The 23,200-nt window shown below is 39.7% G+C and overlaps 1 protein-coding gene across 1 annotated transcript in view; it reads right to left on the reverse strand.

Moving 5' to 3' along the window:
* Positions 1-356: 356 nt before the first annotated feature.
* The window catches only part of ngfrb (nerve growth factor receptor b), a 36,782-nt gene continuing 13,938 nt past the window's right edge, over positions 357-23,200 (reverse strand). The window contains exons 4-6 of the mRNA XM_085416388.1: positions 9,409-9,640; positions 6,814-6,974; positions 357-4,982 (exon numbers count right to left, since the gene is read on the reverse strand). Of these exons, the coding sequence (XP_085272514.1) occupies positions 4,639-4,982; positions 6,814-6,974; positions 9,409-9,640 (737 nt within the window). The 3' untranslated portion in view covers positions 357-4,638. The remainder of the gene's footprint in view (positions 4,983-6,813; positions 6,975-9,408; positions 9,641-23,200) is intronic.

Consider the following 23,200-nt stretch of genomic DNA (forward strand, 5'->3'; position numbering starts at 1 on the left):
GCACTGGAGAAAAAATGCACAGGCCTTCTCCTTCGGACAAAATGCAAAACAATACATTGCTTTTCCAAGATCTAACCATTCTAAAATCGTTAAGATACATAAATATGAGCACCAAAGTCTAAAAAGTATTACCAAAAGCTTAAAGTACTATACTGTTTGCTCGTGCAAATTTAAAGACAGAGAAAAATAGAAAGTAGACTATGCCACTTAAAAGCATATTTATGAAATTATCAACCCATATGATTAAATAAATACAAAAAATAATAATTGTCCTATATATTCAGATAATTATTTATTTAATTGAGTACATCTAATTTCTAATGTGCATATTTGTGTTTGTGTGTTGTTGGATCAATACAGAAGATGAGTGCCTTTAAAAGCTTTATTATTGGTTTTACTGCTTGTCTGCAGTAGGTTTTTAGCAAATTCACATTAAGTACAGAGCAGTATATGTATTTGTATACAAGGAACAGTGATTTTCAGATGTGTACAGCTCAGTCCTGGTTCTGCTATGAGTCACTATGAGCTACATTACCAGGGATTTACCCTCAAAAGAAAGCCTTTTACGCACAACCCTCATTTCATGGTTACTTTTAGCCCTCAGAATCAACAAATATTATTCAGGGAAAAGCATCCATATTCAATTGTAGCTTCTGATAGAAGGACACACATACATTTTATTGTGTTTACCATCTTTTGGTACAATGAAGAAAGAGCTTTCAAGGAAGGTCATTCTATTGTGGTGGATATCATTGAGCAAAACTATTAAACTAAAATAATCCCCTTAAGCATCATAAAACCAAAGCAGAGAAGAGGCCCTACAGTTATTCAAGTGCTCTGGTTCCTGCAGTTTCCAAGAAGAAAAAGACTTAATTTACCAGATTAAAGTTTATATTGACAGTTTCGTGTGAAACATTTTGTTATTGGTCAGGAAAGCTTGTAAGGTTTTAGGCAAAGAGCTTTAACTCTCACATTAGCAAATGAGCTGGTGCAAATTTTTAAGACATTCAAGACAAATGAGGCTTAAATCACTCTATCAGCCTAGTTCCCCCCTTGAAAGATGTGCCTTTATGATATATAACCTATGCAGTGCAATAGTATATCACATATACACATGTAATAGTATTTATGAATATTGGTACAACTATCGGTTAGTGGTTAATATAACAGATTATTAACCGATTATATATAACTGATAATTACATATAATCGATTAATGACTTATTTAGGAAGAATGGTTTTTAATTAAATAATCCGTTAAATGTTTTAGGAAGGCAAAATACTCTCATCTTATTACAGCTAGCAGACAGCTGATTTAGCTTAGCAGGCAGCTAGCTTAGCTCACAAGTTTAATCAATAACAAAGAAAAGTACCGTAGATTACCATTAGCCATGTTTATTTTTCTAGACAGTATTTCAACTACATTTTGTTCAATTTGCAGAAAGGCCTAAAGTTAAACAAACAAACATGCAGCTTATGTAAAATTTAAAACCATCAATAGGAATGTGTAGACGCAGACGTGGACGTTTTCCCGCCACTGATGTTTTTTTTCCTTTTGTAGGTATGTGTACAACTATATTGTATATCATGTGACATTGTTTGACTTTGTATTTGTTGCATTTTAATGTGTTCACTGTATGTGGTGGATACTTTGGCTGCCAGTCTAAGAACCAGTGGCTTAGCATGAACTGGAACCGCTAGCTTGTTTTGCATTTCTCTCTTTCTATTTCCATTGAATTGAAAACATGAAAAGTTTGTTTTTAAATGTGTGATAGAAATTGAAGGAGCTTGGCTTGACTGGTCTAGTTCTGTCTAAAGATAATAGCTGAAGCGGTATGGTGCACAACCTCCTGCAACAATGAATCTAGTTATTTTTAGGTTTTCCCAGAGGCAATACTTGTTCCTGTCTTTGTAGCTTCATTTATTACATTCCATATAGTAACACCCATTGTATCGCTCATGGCATCTAATTCTTAGCAAGAAAGGGGATAAAAATGTTATATCATTGTTTCGTTTTAGTATTGTTTCTTTAGTGTCCCTAAAATCTAATCTTTTGAATGATATTGCAGCTTATTATTTTAATTATGCTTTAACCTAAGGGTTACTTGGCTGGGTGTCTAACTGGAGCATTAGAATCTGTTTAATCCTGAACTATATGAAATGTAGATTGAATTTAGTCTTTTTCTTTATGTTAGTAGAACTGAATAATTTGTTAACTGCCTTAATGAGGCGTGGCTGTTCTTTTGTTCCTTTTGTCAACAGCCCTAGAATTGTAATATAGTCCTGTTCACATACAAGTATTATACAGTGGCCACTTCCAGGCTTTAACTAAGATAAAATGTAGAAAAAGACAAATTATTTACAATTGAAATCAATAAAAAAATAATATTTACAAGTTACAAAAAAATACAGTATAGCTAAAAGCAAAAATCACATTAGCCGCCTGGAAAGGCATTTGTGATGCAAAATGTAAATACATGATTACACATTTAAATGCTACAATCTATAGGACAAAAACAGAAATATAATACCATGTACAGTTGTTATTTGAGAATTAAATACAACAACCCTTACAGAGTAATGAGAATACCTTCATTTAAAGTAACACTACAGCATGAAGCTCAGTATGCTAGCGATTAGTGACAATCTGTACTCAGTAGCAACTGAGGTTGGTGAGGACGAGGATTTTATGTAGCAAGCGAATTAATCCTTCAAAAATTCTCCAATGAAAAAAAAATCCAAAGAGTTGAAGCTTTAAATATCAACATAAACACAAAATTGAATATGTTTTGATAAATCCTAACCAAGCTGGCAGAACAAAACACAATGCAGAGAGCGCATAATGCACTGAAGAGATGAATGCATACAATTAAACAGTCTAATTAATGCAACTGCCGATTCCTGGGTTTCCCCTTTACATTTAAGTAATCCAAAACTTTTCCACTTGCCCTTGTCTGAATTCATCCCACATCCTTCAACTTGTGTCTCCACTGACTTGCCTTTTATCCGGAGGTCATTGTTCCCAAACAAAGAAGAAACTAGACACCCTCTTCTTTTTTTCTTTCTCTGTCTTATTAGTCTGTTTGAAGGATTGTCAGTTGCGAGAATCATTGCCCTGGATAAACACAGTCTCCTTTGTGTTTTTGTTAGTTGTAGGGTGCTATAACAAATCAAATAAATGTAATATCACAGTTAAATGAGACACCCTGAGAAATTAAGAGAAAAAATTGAAAATCCTGTCATTTTTCTTTTGCTTCCTAATCATTTACAGCAGTTTATTTACCGGATAACTGGCTGACAATGAGTTGCTACTTTGTGCATGCTGTTTACTGTTAATGCAGTATTTCATTATCTACAGCGCAAATTACAAATCATATAATTGTTAACATAATTAGGCACACAGATATCTAATATTGGCTACTATTAATGACAACAAACAGTATATGGTCCCTTTGTCACAATGTTCCATACCATATATGGCAGGATCTGATCATTTCTGTGTCCTGTACTATGAACAAGACTGTAAATGCATACATGAGCTAACTGTGTATGCGTTTGTGTGTGTATATGTACACTACATGCATGCAAACCTAGATACTGTATTTGGGTATCTATTTCAAGTATGTCTATATCTGGCGTGTGCATTTGCCTGCATATCTACATATTGTATACATGGTTGTTACTTATGTTTTGAATTCTAGGTCTTTCCCTTTTCTGGGTCAGCATGGAGTCTCTCTCTGAGTTTCTGTTAGGTAGACAGGTCTGAGCACACAGGCTGGAGTCACGTTGCCTCCATCAGTGACCTGGCCCCACAGTCAGCCCCAAAGTCCAGGCAGTTAGCACTTGCTGGGGGAAAAAAGGAGTCCAGAAGCCGATTAAGAGGAAGCTGACACTGAGATAAACGCTACTGCTCCATCTCTTAGATCTAATACAAATATTTAAAAGGACGGTAAAAGGTTTTTTTTCCTTCCTTTTTTTTTGGAAAGAGAACAAGTTCATTGAAATGTATCCAAACATCACTTCCTCAGGTTGTCACATTTGCAAAGATCCAGACATTCAGTGGTATGCAGGCCTCGTCCAGTAGGAGTAACAGGTTCAAGCCATTTGTCAACTTAAATTTAAACAGTGTACTTAAACATGGCATTAAAACAATATAACTTGTGAGTTAGTGTCTGAGGAAAATCTTTGGTAGCAGAGATGGGAAAGTACAACACAGACTTATGAAAGGGTAGCAATGGCTGGATGAAGATAATATTAAAGATGCAGAGGACCAAACTGGAGAAAGAATAAGAGTCAAGATTTAAAAAAAAACCTTAACTTCAGGCAGGTAGATATCCAGTGGAGTAATTACAGACATTTGTTTTTTAAGCTTCTTTCTTTGCAAATTTGCTGTATATTTTGTGGATAAATGCAGATTTGGTTTCACATAGCGATATCTATCTGTCAGTGTTTGTCTGATTCCCTGTATTATCCCTTAATTTGACATGATTTTTCTGGATTCACAGCACTGGATCATCACTGTGATTGGTAGCTTCATAAGTGAATATAGCGTAGAGGAATAGGAGGCCACAGAGGAATATTTTAAGATTCAGGTGTTAACATGTGAAATCACTGTTGAGCTTTAAAAATAAACAAAAATCACACTACAGAAGTGGCTGTTGTTTTAGCGGCACTTGGGCTGAGCACCAGGCTCTGAGCGACGTCTTCACGATTGATTTTGCGCAGCGCCGTGCACAGAGCTTCGATGCTGGCACAGTCCTTTCCCGCCCAGTCAGACAGGAGGGCACAGACCGGATGCTCTTCCTGCTGGAAGGTCGCGATCCGCTCCTCCTCGTATCCGAGAAGAGCCGCCAAGCTGCTCCAGTCGCTGTCGTGCATGTGGTCGCAGTCTTCTCCGTCCACAGCCCTAAACAGCAGCTTCTCCACTTTCTCTCTGGTGTGGAGGGGAAGAAGCAAACAAGGCTCTTCATCGATGTTGACGACTGCAAAAGGAAAAAAACAAACACAATTATGCATTTTTATTTAAGTTTAAGCACACAGATAACAGCATAATATCTTATTGAACAAAGAAAATATTTTATTCACTTGATGTGATCCACAGAGCGATGGCAGCTGTGCACAAATAACTACAGGACTGTGAGTCATCATTACTAATCGGATTACTTTCTAAATATAGTTTTTATGCAGACAGTACATTCTTTGTCAATATCAGTGTCAAACAACAAGCTCTGATTCACTTTTAATGGCTATTAAATGAAGAAAATGCTTCTTGTTCCCAACTTATTCACCTTGCTCTGACAGATCATGGTTTTAGGACTCATCACTTTGTCCTGTGCAATAATAACACCGGCAGCAAGGGACTTCACTCTTTAATATTTATAAAAGCGGTCTGTATATTTCAGATGGCTTTTGCGGTTTAAGTAAATTCATTGCCCTACAATATCTCAGGAGTGCCTCATTAATAAAATTCCCAGAGCTTGCCAAACTAAAATGACTTATTTATGGTTTCATGCCTTTACTGGCAGCCAAACTGCAGTTTGTACAGCCAGACTGACATAGTGTATGGTGTTGAATAGGACAGAAAACATTATGATGACACTCTGACATCACTTCATTTTTTTACTATGAGCTTTTTGTGTAAAATTTCTTATGATTTTGAAAGTTTTGTGAGGCTTTGATGATTTTGATCTTTGAACTCCATATGATAATTAGTTCATCCTCATCCGTCAAATCCCTGATTGAAATAATTATTACTGCACAGGTCCAAGTGATGAGTCCCAAAACCGTGACATATAAGAGCAAGGTGAATAAGTTCAGAACAAGAAGCATTTTCTTCATTTAATCCCCATTAAAGAAGAATCTGACAAATCTGCACAGTCTGCATACAAACTATAGAAAGCAAAGGTTTGTTTCGAATTTAACCTTGTAATGCGACACGTATCATATTTGATACATTAGTTCTTGTGAGGTTCTGAGACCTCTACATCATCAATGTAGAAAAAAAATGCACAAAAAATGCAAGATTTAGTAATTATAATACATTTTTATTGTCGGAAGGTTCAATAAACAATCCAGTGTAAAAAAAAAAAAGAATTTTCTGTCAATTGTCTAATGGTTGTTTACAGGGTCAAAGAAATGTACTCAGAGATATTCCACTTATGAGAATGGGACTAACAGAGTTGATGCCTTCAGCTGTTCACCTCTATGTGATTTAAAAATAGATCACATGGTTTCCTTGGCTGATTTTTAATTAAGCTCTATTTATTTTTTATTTTCATTTAACCTTTATTTGTTCAGGTAATCTCACTGAGACTCAATGTCTCATTTACAAGAGAGACCTGCTTCTAAACTGAATAAGCCTGTGCAGGCTATGGGTGCGCCTTACAAGAAGTGAACATTAACATTTTAAGTAACTGCTTTGCATGAACTACAAGAAAAGAATCCAGCATTGGTCCCAATACTACAGATTACACTTTAAGATATCAAATCTACTTCTAATTGTGTTTTTCCAAATATAAACAGGCTTTTCAGGACCTGATCTGCTAAAACAACACTGAAGGTCTGAAGGCTTCATCGCTGTTGTAATCCTCTCCTGCTGATTTGCTACAGTAAGTAAGTTTTCCTGAGAGAGGGGAGGGTGGGCCTACGGTTTATATACTTGCACTGAAACCCAAATTTCTGGTTTGCTGTCCATCAGACTTATCATATGTTTACACCCAGTTTAAGCACATTAGTTTGATAAATGAGGGCTATCGTGTTTCTCAGCGCTATGACAGCGGCCCCTGTGTCGTTATACTGTGGATGAGTTTTAACCTGTTTGTGCCTGATTCTGGCCCTGCTGCTCCTGCAGACTCTGGCTGTCCACAGAAATGCCACTGTCACTGTGTAGCTTCTCCCCCTCGGGTGACGGGGTCTGGTTCGGGTTGGGGGTGCAGTTGTTGGCTCCTTGCTTATTCTGCTTGCAGCTGTTCCACCTGTATGTGAACGAATCAGCACAGAGACTCATCATACCAGAACTGTTAACACACAAACAAGTTTCCTCTTTTTAAATTATGTTACGTACACAGCATATAATCAGTGAGCTGCAGCTGGATTATAACTGTATGGGTTCAGTATGAGTATCTTTCACGTACACTGTTAGAGCAGGCCTACTGTGTTGTTGTGTGTCTCCATAAGGCTGCAATATGGTTGTTTTTCTCATTTACCGGAATTTAGCTCCTTTATTTCTATTGTTATTAGTGTCTTCGCTGGACATAGTGTTTACCAGTCTCATTACCCTTTTAATAAAATCTTATTAATATTATTTTTTTAACCCAAACATTTTCAGCCATTTCTTGGAATGATACCATTTTCATGTAGCCATTTATTCTACAGTAAATATGAAAGTAAAACATAACAGATCTCATCATAGCACAGATGACTTCTGCACTAACCTCTCACAAGATTTTGAGGAAACTTGACCTTGAGGTCAAGGTCACTGAGATTCAAATTCATCTGAGATTTTCAGTAGATTCTGTAGGCTGAAGGGCAAAAAACTACAAACCCATATCAAATTCGATTCCACTTCATCTAACTGTGCACCTTTCAACTGCTTCTAGCATTAACGCTCCCGCTACTTTTAGATCTCTTCCTGGAAGTTGTGTCAAAACACTGACCGTTCAACATAAATTTTATGGTTGATGTCCAACAAAAGCAAAACAAAAATGCTGTTAGTGTGTTTGAGGCTCACCCTGAAATAGAAGATAATCTAATCCAAGTGGCCATAGCTTCCAAGCACTAGGGATGGGTATCGTTTAGGTTTTATCCGATACCAGTACCAAACCGGTACTTTTGAAATGGTGCCGGTGCTCAAACCGGTGCTTAAAGAATGAAGAACACAAACCTTGTCCAAAAACCTCTCATGTTTAGCTGTTTCCCACTTTCTTTTGCTGTGAAGTACAGCCAGACTTTTGACCACTTCGCCTTGGGCGTTTTTAATCTGTAGCTCTGCTCTAAAAGAACGTACGTACCTGGGCCCACCTGCTACGCTTGCAAAGGTAAAATGATTGGCTGGAATCCAAAGTGTATGACATTTCAGGAAAATAAAGCACCGAAATGTGCGCTGCTTTTCGGTCTGGTTACTACCGTTTATGTCAGAACCGGTGCTATAATGGCACCGGATACCGGTACCCATCCCTACCAAGCATTGTTTTAAAGTAGATGAGGGCAAATTTAATCAGATATGATTTTTCCAAATATTTCTGTAGCTCATACCTAACTGCACACTCAGACTAATGCGTTTATTTTTCCTATCAGCTTTTATTCCCAGGTACAGTAAGGTTAGGTTGTCACCGTAGCACACATATGTAGTGAACCAAAAAAAGGACCTGAATAGGTGCGTTCTACATTTCTGCACATATCAGATGATGACAATGCATATAAGTCCTCATTCGCCCCAAACCCAGTAGTGTAACTGAGGTGAATTGAGTGATGCTTTTCTCCTCAAGACTGAGAAGCTGTCTTTTATAACTCAGACTTATATTCCAAAAGGTAAAATTGTGAATGCTTTAAAGCATTTGAGAAAGACACATGACTTACAAATGCTGCTATCTTCTCTGTGCTAGTTTAAAATAGACTGAAGGAAAGTGAAAAACTGTTCTGTAATTCTTTAATTCTTTAATTCTTTTTGGAAAACATGGATGCCTCATCCTCCAGACTAAAGAGGAGAGGGACCATCAGTAGAAAAGTCTGATGGTAAGAGGGCGGCATTCATGCCTGTGGAACTGGCGACGTACATTCTGGAAAGGCACCATCTGTGCTGGAAGGCATATAAATACTTTAGAGCAGCGTATGCCCCCATCCAGATGGCGTCTTTTTCAGGGAAGGTCTTCCATATTTAAGAAACACAATGCTAAACAGCACACTGCATCTATTAAAACAGCATGACTTCATAGTAGAAGAGTCTGAGTGCTGAGCTGGCCTGCCTGCAGTCCAAGCCTTTCACCAACTGAAAACTTAGAGTCTCATGAAGGGAATAAAAATAATACAACAAAGATAACCCAGGACTGAGCAGATGGAATCTGTATCATACACGAATGGGACAAAATTCCTCTCTCATTTACGCATTTACACACTGATTATAAAAGAAGAGGTGACACCTCTAATTTGAGATCAGAGTTGTAAATCATTGTATTCTGGGTTTGTTTGTTTTTATATTTTACCCAGTGTGCCATATTTTTGGGAATGAGGGTCATAAATGAGCATCAGGTTTTAGTTATGATTTAGGCTTTATGACATTGACAGATGCCAAAATTTGAAGTTTCTGAAACTCTGCTTTTTTCTTGTAGTTGCAGTGGGTCATCAGGTACCTTGAGATGGCATTTTGCTCAATATGTCTACTTTTCAGTGTGTTTCCTGCTTAGTCCTCACCTCTTGAAGATGATGAAGGCCACTAATCCAACAACAACAGCTGCCAGGATGGAGCAGTAGATGGGGATGAGTTTATCATTCAGACCCTTGTAGAACTGCTGCTGGGAATCACCACTAGTGGTGGTGGTGGTGGTGCTGCTGCTGTCTGTGGGGACCTCTGGTACGGGTTCATATGTTAAGTCATCAATGGTAGTGGGGGGGAAAGTAAATAGAGACCCTGTGGTGGACTGACCTGTAAAGGACAAATATGCACAGAGAGAAATTCTTGAGTTTTGTGAAGATAGAACAGCAACAGGAAATTAAAACATTCACAGTTTTGTTAAACATTTATTTTTGACCACTTGGATCATTTACCATTAAAAAGAGAAAGCTGGCAGTTTTAATACTCAGAAGGCCATCCCTGTGTTGAACGTCAGTCCAGTATTTCCTTTCCCTTATCTTTGTGATTGTGCTGTGGCTAGAGCTAATTACTTAAGAAATATCAAAAAATATATTTTATTTATGATTGAAATTCATCTAAACTTTTATTGCATGTCTTGCCATTACGGGAACAAAAATCTACTTCATAATATTATATACATATTATATTATATAATTAATATCATAATCTACACATAATCTACACATTATCATGTGCAGTACTGACACAATATCAATGCTTCATTTCAAAAATTATAATGAAAAAATGCAGTTTTTCCCTCTTCTGTCCTTCTTTCAGTGTCATGGAATATTTTCATCACTTCCTCATGTCTTAGGTTTCTATTTCATATTTGTCACATTTGTCAGATCATCATACAAATGTTATATTGGATTTAATATTTGATTTTATATCTGACAAAGATAACCCAAGTAAATTTAAAATGTATATTTTAAAATAATGATTTTATCTGTGATGACCAGAGCTTTTGGAAAGCTGGGTTAAGCCACAAACAGCACTGATTACTACCAGACCTGTTGATTCAACAAATCTAAACTCAAGATTAGTTAAGAAACAAAGTCATTGACACCTATCAGTCTGGAAAGAGTTACGAAGACATTTCTAAGGCTTTGGGACTCCAGTGAACAACAGTGAGAGCCGTTATACACAAATGTAGAAAAGTTAAAAAACTGGTGAACCTTCCCAGGAGAGACCGGCCTACCAAGACGCATTCAGGAGGTCACAAATAAACCCTGAACAACAGAACTGCAGGCCTCACTTGCCTCAGTTAAGGTCAGAGTTCATGATTCAACAATAAGGGCAGGGATAGCTCAGTAGGTAGACTGGTGACCCCATGATTGGAAGGTCAGGGGTTCAAATCCACTGAACGGCTACCCTGAGGTACCCTTGAGCAAGGTATCGTCCCTACACGCCTGCTTAGTGGCTGCCGACTGCTTCACTGAATGAATGGGTCAAATGCAGAGAGAGTAATTTCCCCACGGGGATCATTAAAGTATGCATTATTATTAAGAAAGAGGCAAAAATGGCATCCATGGGAGAGCTCCAAAGAGGAAACTACTGCTGACCAAAAAGGACACAAAAGCTTGTCTCACATTTGCCTAAAAACAATTTCAATGATCCCCAAACCTTTGGAAAAATATTCTGTGAATGAAAGAAAAGTTGAACATTTTAGAAGACTTGATCCCTGTTACATCTGGTATAAAACTAACATAGCATTTAATAAAAAGAACATCAGAGCAACAGTCAAACATGGTGGTGGTAGTCTGATGGTCTGAGGCTACTTTTTTGCTTCAGGACCTGCATGACTTGCTGTAACGATGAATTCTGCTCTCTACCAAAACATCCTGGATGAGAATGTCCAGCCATCAGTTTATTCCCTGAAACTCAAGCTCACTCGGGTTATGCAGCAGCACAATGATCCAAGAAACATCAGCAGGTTTACCTCAGAGTAGCTCAAAAACAAAATGAAGGTTTTGGAATGACGTGGTCAAAGTCTGGGCTTAAATCCCGTTGAGATGATCTGGCATGACATTAAACAGCCCATTAATGCAGGAAAACCCTCCAATTAAAACAATTCTCCAAAGTAGAGTGGGCCAAAAATCCTCCACAGTGATGTGAAAAACTCATGGTCAGTCATCACAAATGCTCGATTGAACTTCTCACTGCCAAGGTGTGCACAACCAGTTATTAGGTTTACGGGGCAATTACTTATTTAAATGTGTACTAATACGAAACTACCCCATTTATAGACTGAGAGCTGTTACACAAGGTCTTCTGAGCATTGTGTAACAGTAATTGTAAATTATATCTCAGTAGAAGGACTGGTAAACACATCTGCGGTCTGCTAACACAAGATAGGGCACTTCTTATTTCCAAAAATAGAAATACAACTTTCTGCTTCCTCTATAAAAACTGAGAGGAAATGCAGAGTGAGATTTAAACTCTGAGTTTGTCAAGCAGCAACGCATGACACAAACTCACCTATTCATTCTTGAAATTAAATTATTGATTTAAACAGATTTAACTGTGCTGCAGCTCGGGTCAGTGCACTTTTGCTCAAATCGGAAACGCTAAAAGTGACCTCACAACATAAATGAATTTCAAGAATTAACTTCATTTCTAATGAAATCAAATCAAAGGATTTTATTTGGAAAAGAAAAACAGCAGCAAACACATCCAGACCAAGGTTGTTTTTTCATAAATAGTAGCAGTTTGTTTGATACTCCACGGACTAGGACATTCCCAGCACAGCAATATGACCGGAAAATGGTTTGCAAAGTTTAAATATAGCTACAGATACAAGTGGTAACTTGGCAGATCACATATTTCCGTGTTACTTTTACTGTTTTGCCTCTTTTCACCACAGCAAGTGTAACAATAAATACTTATTATGCTGACAAACACAACAAGCACTCCCACAACACTCCACCCTCCCCTCTCCCCAGGGAGCCATTAACGATGGTAAGAGCAAGTTGGTCCATCCAGTCCTGCCCACATTCCTCCAACCATTAGCAGACACATTCGCTCCTCGCCGCGGATGCGGAAACCTATCCTCGCCTGTCACTTACTTACAGTTACTCACAGCATGGACAGGAAATCAGGCTGTTGGTTTCAGAGGGCTCTAAATACCTCAGGAGAGCCGCTGAGTGCAAGGCATCCATTTTTTACTAATGAGGCGAAAACATTTTTAATGAGAGCTAACTTAGATCGATGTGCTGAGCTGCTGCGGGGATTTTAGCTGAAGGAAATTTGAGGAAGCACTTTATGGTAACAACAATTAACTGAACATCAAATCTACGTCGATGATTCTTAATCATTAACCTTTAAGGCCACAGCTTTTTCTCACTAACTTGTCTTAGGATGACACTTGTGCCTCATTAACCTGAAGCCTATGAGCTGTAAATGTAATTCTCAGTGCTGCACTCCTTTGACACTTGACACACAGCGAAAACATTTGTTTTGTGTGCAGTTTTTTTTTTTAACCATGTTAGGTATTTACAAGCAGCCCAGATGCCTGTTTGTCTACGTGTTACCTTGTTATTGTTGGTTCTTTGCCAGTTTTGCCTCCTGCTTAGCTCAGTAAGCCACATGCTTCTGTTTCCGGTGCTTTAACTCACTTAACATGACTTACTTGAAACCATTTTCGAGTATTATTGCCAAAGCCACAACATTCCTGGTCTTCACGCTTCCATATACTAACTCATCTTGCTTGTTGCATTTAAAGCCAAACTGTAAAGATCTTGGAAACTTTGCATATATAGTGCATTTTTGTGGCTTTATGGGGAGTTGCACAATACCAGAGATAGCACCTCAGGTAGCATCAGAGACAGCTGAAACCTAGATTTACAGATGAGGCTCTAAAAACTTGAGGCTCATCATCCATCCAGTTCAATAACTTTTGGAAAGTCTGTATCATCATATTTTTTTTATCCCATTCATATGTACTGATAGCTAACAAGACTTTGTAAATCTGGCATCCTGCTCTCATTGATATGTAAAGGAAAAAGTATGGATGACAGAAACAAAACAAAACAAGAGTCAGTTATATTATACATGTATGGGTTGCTGCTAAACTGGTGGATATATTATACCTTTATGAGTGGATGAAGTGCCTAAGAAATAGTATACATATAAACAGGCTTCTGGTGAATCACTACAAGATATCATGTTGCTTCCTGCCCTCTTCAATACTAGGTACCACACCATAGAGAATACACACACACACACACACACACACACACACACACACACACACACACACACACACACACACACACACACACACACACACACCACCATCACCACCACCGTTACCACCATAGCGTGTTTGTTTCTACTTTCTTTACTTTCCAACACACACGTGCGCACACTCACACAAAATCAGACACCGTCCCATGACAGAGAGCTGCTTTGTCCGGCTAAAAATATGTCCTCTCTCCATCGTTCCTCTTTATCCTTCAGTCTTTTCTCCACATTACATCTGGCTACACTTTTACTCATTCCTACTGGGCAATTCCTTTTGTCAGTCACTCCTATGATCATTTAGACCAGGGGTGTCCAACTCCAGGCCTCAAGGCCCGGTGTCCTGCAGGTTTTAGATGTGTCCTTGATCCAACACAGCTGATTCAAATGGCTAAATTACCTCCTCAACATGTCTTGAAGTTCTCCAGAGGCCTGGTAATGAACTAATGATTTGATTCAGGTGTGTTGACCCAGGGTGAGATCTAAAACCTGCAGGACACCGGCCCTCGAGGCCTGGAGCTGGACACCCCTGATTTAGAAGTTTTTTAATGTTGTTTTAATCATTCTTATTATTTTCAGTTTTCATGTGGATGATGAGCACTCTTGTGTAGGCAGGCAGCACTCTCAATCTGCACAAAGCTTTAAATAATAAGCTGTTTTCAATATAAGGCAATGGTGGCAAAGGGAAGCTGCTTCACTGGCATTATTTGTCTTCCCTCCCATCTTTTATCAGTGTATTTTTAATCTTTATTGTAAATGCTAGGTATATATATCGCATACAGGATATTATTTGTCTCACAGTTTAAACCAGGGGGTTCCTCCGGTAAGAGCGCGGCACGCCTGTCATTAAAACTATAAAAGTTGAAAGCTGCGGAGACGTCAAAATGACAGGCTCAGTCGGTTTTGAATTATCAAAACAATTATTATATTTATTGTTAAGCATTATCTGGCTGTTAGTGAAATTACCAGAGTTGTCTTGCTTGCTTTGTCTGATAGTGATTCACTTGTGACAGGAAATCCAGGCTCTTGTGCACATTAAGCGTGTAATAAGAACCTGTTGGTCTGTGCCCTTTACATAAGTACTATATAAGAGCAGCAGGACTGTGCATGCAGCTTGTGTTCACAGCAGCTGTGTGCTTGTTTGTGTGTGTGCAGCCACACCTGAGCTGAACTCGTCATTCCAACCGCTTGCGGACTCGTGCAAACAGGTGTTGCTGCAGTTTCAACACCGTATACTTTAAAGCCTGACTTATGATTTAGTCACAAAAGACAGGAGGGGCTCAGTTTGCCTTTCTGTAACTGCATTCCACCTGACTGCAGCCATAACAACCACAAATCCCTGCACATCAAAACCTGAAAAGACATTTGTATATTATTCATTATTCATTAAATGAACCACAACTATTTTTATAATAGTTGTTACAAATACAAACAAAGCAATGCCCTTCAAATACTGCAGAATGCTGTTACTCTTGTTTTGTCAATCTGTCTTTTGGCCTCTGGCTCACTTCCTACTGTATGCAACCCATCTACTCCTTCTGCACACATGCCTTAGACACACCCATGAATGTAGAGAGTGCCTGCGTGTGGGCACGTCTTTCTGCGTGTGTGTGTGTGTGTGAGTGACTGTTCTGCTGCAGAAAGTGATCAGCACTCGTAGAGGTCAACCAGAGAAACCCGAGAGTGCAGAGGAGTAACTCCATCGCTTTTATCGACCAGGCCGCATTCTCAGCATCTGCTCCTGTGCTCCACTCTCGCCAGCTTTCTCCATCTCGTTCTCTCCTGCAGCTCTTTATTTGTTTTCCAGTGTACTAATCTCATGCTGATGCATTTTCTCTTGTGCAGCTGCTTTCAACTGGTTGATCACTACCCTTAATGTAGAAACAAGTCTGTTTTTTTCCTACAATTTCAAATGACACATGCAAAAATTCTTAAAATGGCAAAAAGGTTGCGGTGGAAGGAGAATCCAGATGTAGAGACAGGTGCAGTGGAGGTAACACACTCCCAGCTTTTGATTTGAAGATTGGAGTTTGAGTCCCATCGCAACTTCCTTTAATAGCTAATAGTTATACATTTAAAAGCTATTATGTTCAAGTTTTACTTTACAGTAAGGTCAAGCACTCAAAAGACTTAGGAAGAGTTAGGGAAATTCACAATCAGGTAAAATCTGGGTCAAAGTAAAACCTTTAATGTGTTAAACACACCGTCAAAAGGTGAAACTTTAACTGAAGTGCTTATGCAAAATCAGTTGCTCGTCACAGCCTGCATGACTTTATCACCTGTAAAGAATTTCAAAATGATAAATTGTAGAAAAGTGACAAAACTGCCTTTTTTTTCTCACACTGACAATAATGTAACAAATGACCCAATACCGCAAAATTACATTAATGTCTCTCTTTATTCAATAATTCAGCCCTAGGCAGCTTTAAAGATAATATCAGTGAGAGAGAGGCTCAGTTTGGCAGAGACACATGCAATAAATCCCGATGAGGACAAAAGCCCGAGTCTCTGAGCAGAACTTTTGGCAACGAAACGACGACACGAGCGAAAGCGCAAGTGTTGTGGTCACCCTTGCCACCAGAACTGCTCACTCATGCCAAATCACCTCTGAAGGTTTTTCCTGGAATCTCCGTGGCAAATTCCGGAATGATGACAGGAAAGTGAGTCAATCCCACACTGACAGCGAAGAAAAAGACGCAGTCAACTTTAAGATCTCCTTCATTGTTACAATGCTCATACTGTGTGGAGAAGGGTGCAAAGGGGTTAAAGAGAGGAGGTCAGCTGCAGCCATACAGAGATACAGAGATACAGGCCTGTGGATGTGAAGGGGACCAAGCTTTGGCAACACAATGAGTGACTGTGCAATACAAAGACAGTGAATTGTTTAGTCACTGGGGCTGGGGATTCTTCACAGCCACTGATGTGGTGATGCCTTGGACGCAGGAAATCGGGAATGTTGATGGCATTTTGTCATCCGTGGTTTCCCCAATTCATAGCCTGCTCTTTATCCTTATGGGGCCAACCAAACACTAAACTTCTCCCACACAGGAGTGCCATCCCATCCAATCATAGCTTAGCAAATCATAACGAAACAAGGGCCTGTCAACCGTTTCAATACCGTTACCCATTAAAGTGGTGCACGTGTTCCTCCAAACTTGATATTTTAAAAGTCTGGGGATTTTCGTTATTGAAAAGCAAAAATACACGGGATGTTAGTGTGTCAGCGCTGACGCTTCAGCCACTGTGTGGAACCAAGATAAGAAAATAAACAGTTATAACAAAAGACCCCAGAAAAGATCATAATTTGATCAATTATAAGCTCAAAAGACTTTTCATTTGTATTGAGAAATACAAAAGATAAAATATTGCTGCAAAAATGTTGATATTAAATTCTAAATTAACGTTATAGACTGTGCTTTTGACCGTTATAGGCCGTGGCACCACATGAGAATTCATTCAAATTTAAGAACCCCCTCTGCAGATTCAGAAACGTCCCTTCTTTTGCTTCTTTTCCTTCGTCCTTCGAATTGAACTGCCGTGGCCCTGAGAGCTCTGCATGGTCCTTGTTAGTAGATTATGCTTTCTGATTTCTGGAGGGCAGCCTGTCGATTGTTAAGGTCAACCAAACTCCGGAAGGAAACTGCTCCCCTCCCCTCCTGCTAACCTATCAATAACCGAATGAACTTGGACCAATCACTCTCCCCTCCTCCCCCCTTTTTTTGTGTCTCTCTACTGAAACCATTGTCATATGTATACGTGTCTATAACTTATTAGTTAATTCTGGTGTCTTCGTAAAAATATCTCCTGTTTAAAAGAGGGTTTAAAAAAAAGCAAACAAACCTCTACATTTCCATCTACTAGCTCACATGAGTAATGTTCTGACTGACAGTTCACAGACTCCTCTGCCAATGTGAGAGGGGAGGCAGGGGAATCAGGGTTACGTGTGTGGTAGGGGATCTTTTCTGTTCGTTTGCCACAAAGATTACAGGAAAGCTAACAAGTTATTACTGAAGAACCTCGATTAACAGGTGGAGCATGGGTAACACGCCAAAAAAAAGAAAAAAAGACGCAGCTCTAGATAGGGCATTGACCTTGAGAAGGGTGATTGATGTGCCTGTTGGATTATTGCCAGATCTGTGTGTGTGTGTGTGTGTGTGTGTGTGTGTGTGTGTGTGTGTGTGTGTGTGTGTGTGTGTGTGTGTGTGTGTGTGTGTGTGTGTGTGTGTGTGTGTGTGTGTGTGTGTGTGTTGTATAATTCACATTAAAGTAACCCTTTGAAGTTTCTTGTTGTGCATGTATGTGCATGAATAATACAACTACATATGTCCTGCCAGCCAAAACTTTTTGCCCTCGCTGCCACAGAGCAAGAATTCGAGGCTCTGGTTGATAGATACAGCATGTCCCGTCAGCCCTGAGTACGATCTCAAGGAAGAACAGGGTCATGGAGCAAAACCTCTGTCTCCCACCACTTTGAGGGCTTTTAGCCAAAACCTCAAGATGATAAGAACAGGCAGTGAGTACTTTATCCTGCTCAATCATTGCTCAATCATACAGCTTTAACCAAGGTCGAAAGAGGCCTTGCAAAGTTGTGTTAACGTGGCTGCATTATCCTACTCATAATGCATTTTGAAATCATCTTTCTCTGAGCTTGATGGGCCTCACAAGAACCAGCCCTGCATCTCCATTCCCAAACCAAACCAGTGCTCAGCAAAGCAAACCACTGCATCTCAGGTAACCGAAGCCAACCATACAAGCCCTGTCTCCTTGTAGAGCACTAACTTGCCGTGACAAAGATAAGCTGCTCGGATTAGTGTATTAAGTGCTACAATAAAGGGATGTTGGCTGTACAAAGTTCAGGACTCTGACGCTTCAGAAAGAGATTTTATCCTTGGTCCCATGGAGGGATTTAGGCAACAAATGTATGTATGTATGGTTACCACTGCCTAAGGACAGGACCACGGATTCTTAAGTGAAAACCTTTAGCGAGCCCTTATGTGTCGTAAAGAGACCAATTTTCTGAAAACACATGCTACACCAAGGATCGGGTCCCCCAACACAAACACAGTAATATACTGTATGCGGTTAAGTGGCAGGAGGATTGCTGTGAATTATACATCAAGGAAACCAAACAACCTCTGGCTAAGCAGCTGCCACGACACAAAAGAGCTTCCTCATTAGGCCTGGACTCCACAGTCTATTTAAACCTGCAGGCCACAGTCTTTAAGTGATGAGTACATATCCTGGATAGGGAGGAACGCTGGTCTGAGCATGGAGTCAAGGGAAGCATTTGTGTGAAAAGGGAAAGACCACCTCTGAACTGCAGAGGGAACCTTAAGTTTGATTTAGACTGAAATATACACTGGCTTGCAAAAGTATTCGGCCCCCTTGAACTTTTCCACCTTTTGTCACATAACAGCCATAAACATGAATCAATTTTATTGGAATTCCACATGAAAGACCAACACAAAGTGGTGTACACGTGGGAAGTGGAACGAAAATCATACATGATTCCAAACATTTTTTACAAATAAATAACTGCAAAGTGGGGTGTGTGTAATTATTCAGCCCCCTGAGTCAATACTTTGTAGAACCACCTTTTGCTGCAGTTACAGCTGCCAGTCTTTTAGGCTATGTCTCTACCAGCTTTGCACATCTAGAGACTGAAATCCTTGCCCATTCTTCTTTGTAAAACAGCTCCACAACTGCCCTGTGACGGCCTCAGAGGTTGTCTAAGAGAATATTGGGAGCAACAACACCATGAAGTCCAAAGAACACACCAGACAGGGCAGGGTATAAAGTTATTGAGAAATTTAAAGCAGGTTTAGGCTACAAAAAGATTTCCCAAGCCTTGAACATCCCACGGAGCACTGTTCAAGTGATCATTCAGAAATGGAAGGAGTACGGAACAACTGTAAACCTACCAAGACAAGGCCGTCCACCTAAACTCACAGGCCGAACAAGGAGAGCACTCATCAGAAATGCAGCCAAGAGGCCCATGGTGACTCTGGACGAGCTGCAGAGATCTACAGCTCAGGTGGGGGAATCTGTCCACAAGACAACTATTAGTCGTGCACTGCACAAAGTTGGCCTTTATGGAAGAGTGGCAAGAAGAAAGCCATTGTTAACAGAAAACCATAAGAAGTCCCGTTTGCAGTTTGCCACAAGCCATGTGGGGGACACAGCAAACATGTGGAAGAAGGTGCTCTGGTCAGATGAGACCAAAATGGAACTTTTTGGCCAAAATGCAAAACGCTGTGGCGGAAAAATAACACTGCACATCAGTCTGAACACACCATCCCCACTGTCAAATATGGTGGTGGCAGCATCATGCTCTGGGGGTGCTTCTCTTCAGCAGGGACAGGGAAGCTGGTCAGAGTTGATGGGAAGATGGATGGAACCAAATACAGGGCAATCTTGGAAGAAAACCTCTTGGAGTCTGCAAAAGACTCGAGACTGTGGCGGAGGTTCACAACGACCCTAAACATAAAGCCAGGGCAACAATGGAATGGTTTAAAACAAAACACATCCATGTGTTAGAATGGCCCAGTCAAAGCCCAGATCTAAATCCAATCGAGAATCTGTGGCAAGATCTGAAAACTGCTGTTCACAAACGCTGTCCATCTAATCTGACTGAGCTGGAGCTGTTTTGCAAAGAAGAATGGGCAAGGATTTCAGTCTCTAGATGTGCAAAGCTGGTAGAGACATACCCTAAAAGACTGGCAGCTGTAATTGCAGCAAAAGGTGGTTCTACAAAGTATTGACTCAGTGGGCTGAATAATTACGCACACCCCACTTTGCAGTTATTTATTTGTAAAAAATGTTTGGAATCATGTATGATTTTCGTTCCACTTCCCACGTGTACACCACTTTGTGTTGGTCTTTCATGTGGAATTCCAATTAAATTGATTCATGTTTGTGGCTGTTATGTGACAAAAGGTGGAAAAGTTCAACGGGGCCGAATACTTTTGCAAGCCACTGTACATCGTAACCTACACTGTAACCTTCCATGCCATTCAATCAGCGTGCTGCCTGGACCAGACGTGCGGTTACATTTCAGGTGCACATCAGGTTACATGGAAAATGACAGCGTAGGGTTAAAAGGGGGGTTTTGGTTATGTTGTAAGTTACGATAAATCTAAATCAGGCAGAATCAGCTTTCTGTGGTTTTCTTAACTGGATGAATGATGCACGCATCGACTGCACACTTTCTTTGAGTAACTAAACTGAAAAATGCTGTAGAGGCTATGAGTAAAATGAGAGAAGCAAATATATCTAGTACTAACATCATTTTCTCATTATATTAATATGAAATTGGGGATTAGAAGGCCAGCATTTGGTATTCCTACAGCAATAATGCACATCAGTAGATGTCACCTTGTCAGGATTGTTATCAACATCGGTTTTAATTAACTTTACTTGTCCCAATGTTGTTGTGACCCCTGAAAGGATTGTGAGGAATTATATCATGTTGTTCCCTACACATCCCCCAGGGGGGAACTTATACTGCCTGATCACTCCACAACCCCCACCCCTCTCCACATACAAGGCTCTCATGCCCTTTAACCTTTGACATCACTCGCTGGCCTGCAAAAGAGTGGAAGTCGTATCACACTTCTTTAGATAAGGATCTTGCCTTTAAATCTCCAACTCTGTGGGTCTACCCTGACATAAGTCTGGTCACTATTACCATGTTTAGCCATCAGAGATAGAAGAAGAGAGTGAGTTATTCCCCCTAAGACACAAAACATAGCATTAATCCCTGTGGAGCTAGACCTGGAGGAAATTGGATTTCACCCCACATGTCAGCTGAGTATTTATCCTGCTATATTAAACACAAGAGAAGGAAAATATAATCCAAAGAGTAAAGCAGAAGATCCAGTTTTATCTATAAAGGAAAATAACCCCCAGTATAGTCAAGCTGATGTTCTGGTCCTTCTACCTTGATTTAAATTACGTCTCCACCGTCTCAAGTTACGACTTGTCTTTAGTGGTCTGTGTGTTCCACTCATTCCCTCCACCTCCCTGACTTTACCCTTCAGGCCTGTGTCGCACAAATCCGCAGCATTAATGGATGTGGACGTCTGGCATTGCTACAGATTTGTATGCGCTGATAACGCTTCTGCTTTGGTAAAAAGATTACGTTCGAAATAAAAGGCACATGATTGGGTTAGAGTGAGGAACAACATATGACAATAAAGCCCATACACAGTGAGCTGTAAGTCATTCTGCCGGAATCACATTCATCATGATGTATGCTTTGTTCGTTATCTAAAGGATGTTTTTCGTATTGGGGCTCTGGCTTCTTATATCTTGATGTCGGATGAATCATCTCTCCAAACACCACCCTTTGCTTTCAGACCACAAGCTGATTCAAGCTGCCTTAAAGCGTCATCCTCAGTGGGAGATAATAGCAGCGCAGCACTTGGTAGAGAACAGCGATATATGTCGTGTCTGCTTTTGCTTATTAAATAAACTTCTCTCTCTGTATTTTCTCTGGTTCTTTTAAAGCCTGGCAGACACAAATGACTGATTAGTCTTCTGTGTTGCTTCTGTTTTCACACATTCTAGTTTCATGACTCCTCACAGTATCGGGTAGGTTATTTGAAATTTAAAAAAAGTCCAAACTAAATGCTTCTTATTTATTGGTTTATTTCATATCCACACACCTGCATCCATATCATCATGGTTTTGAGTTTCTATTGTATGTTTGGTAATTCTTCTACTGCTTTGCCATGCTTTAGGAATTAATGGAATTTACCACTGATTTGCTGAAATATGCAAGGTCTTCCCTGAAAAAAGCGTTGTCTGTATGGGAGCATATATTGCTTTAAATCTGGTGTATATCTATCTGCATCAATTGTACCTTTCCAAAGCAAAAGCTGCCAGTTCCATAGAGACTAATGCACCTTCATACCATCAGCGATACTGTCAGAGGCTTTTTAGTTAAACTAAACTTTTTATTCATCTGGTCACAGAACAGTTTTCCACTTTACTTCAGTCTATTTCAAATGAGCTTTGGTCGAGAAAAAGAAGATGGCAGCATTTCTGGCTGATGTTCACAAATGGCTTCTTCTTTGTATGAAAGAGCTTTAACCTGCATTTATGGTTGACATGGTGAACTGTGGTCACAGACGATCATTTCTGGCAGTGTTTTTGAGCAAATGCATTGATTTTCATGATAGAGTCCTTCCTGTTTTCAACACAGTGCTCACCTAGGGCTTAACGTTAATCAGCATTCAATATTGTCCCTTGCGCACAGAGATTTCTTCAGATTTTCCTAATCATTTTATGATATTATGCACTGTAGATGATTAAATATTGAAATTCTTTGCTAAATACTCTAGGAAAATCAGTCTGTCCTATTCTGCATGTTTACTCCTGAGAGCTTCTCCCCTCTGCTCTTTTTATACCCAGTCATATCACTGACCTGTTGCTAATTAACCCAATTAGTAGCAAAATGTTCCTCCAGCTTTTCAGAACTACTTACTTTTCCAGCCTTCTGTTGTCCCTTTCCCAACTTTTTTGAGACGTGTTGCTGTCATTAAATGGCCTGTATTTGTATAGTGCTTTACTAGGCCCTAAGGACCCCAAAGCGCTTTACACATTCAGTCA

This window comes from Rhamphochromis longiceps, linkage group LG8, assembly GCF_057381845.1.
Source record: "Rhamphochromis longiceps isolate RC_006_pf linkage group LG8, R_longiceps_female_GT1.1, whole genome shotgun sequence".
In the NCBI taxonomy this organism is placed as follows: domain Eukaryota; kingdom Metazoa; phylum Chordata; class Actinopteri; order Cichliformes; family Cichlidae; genus Rhamphochromis; species Rhamphochromis longiceps.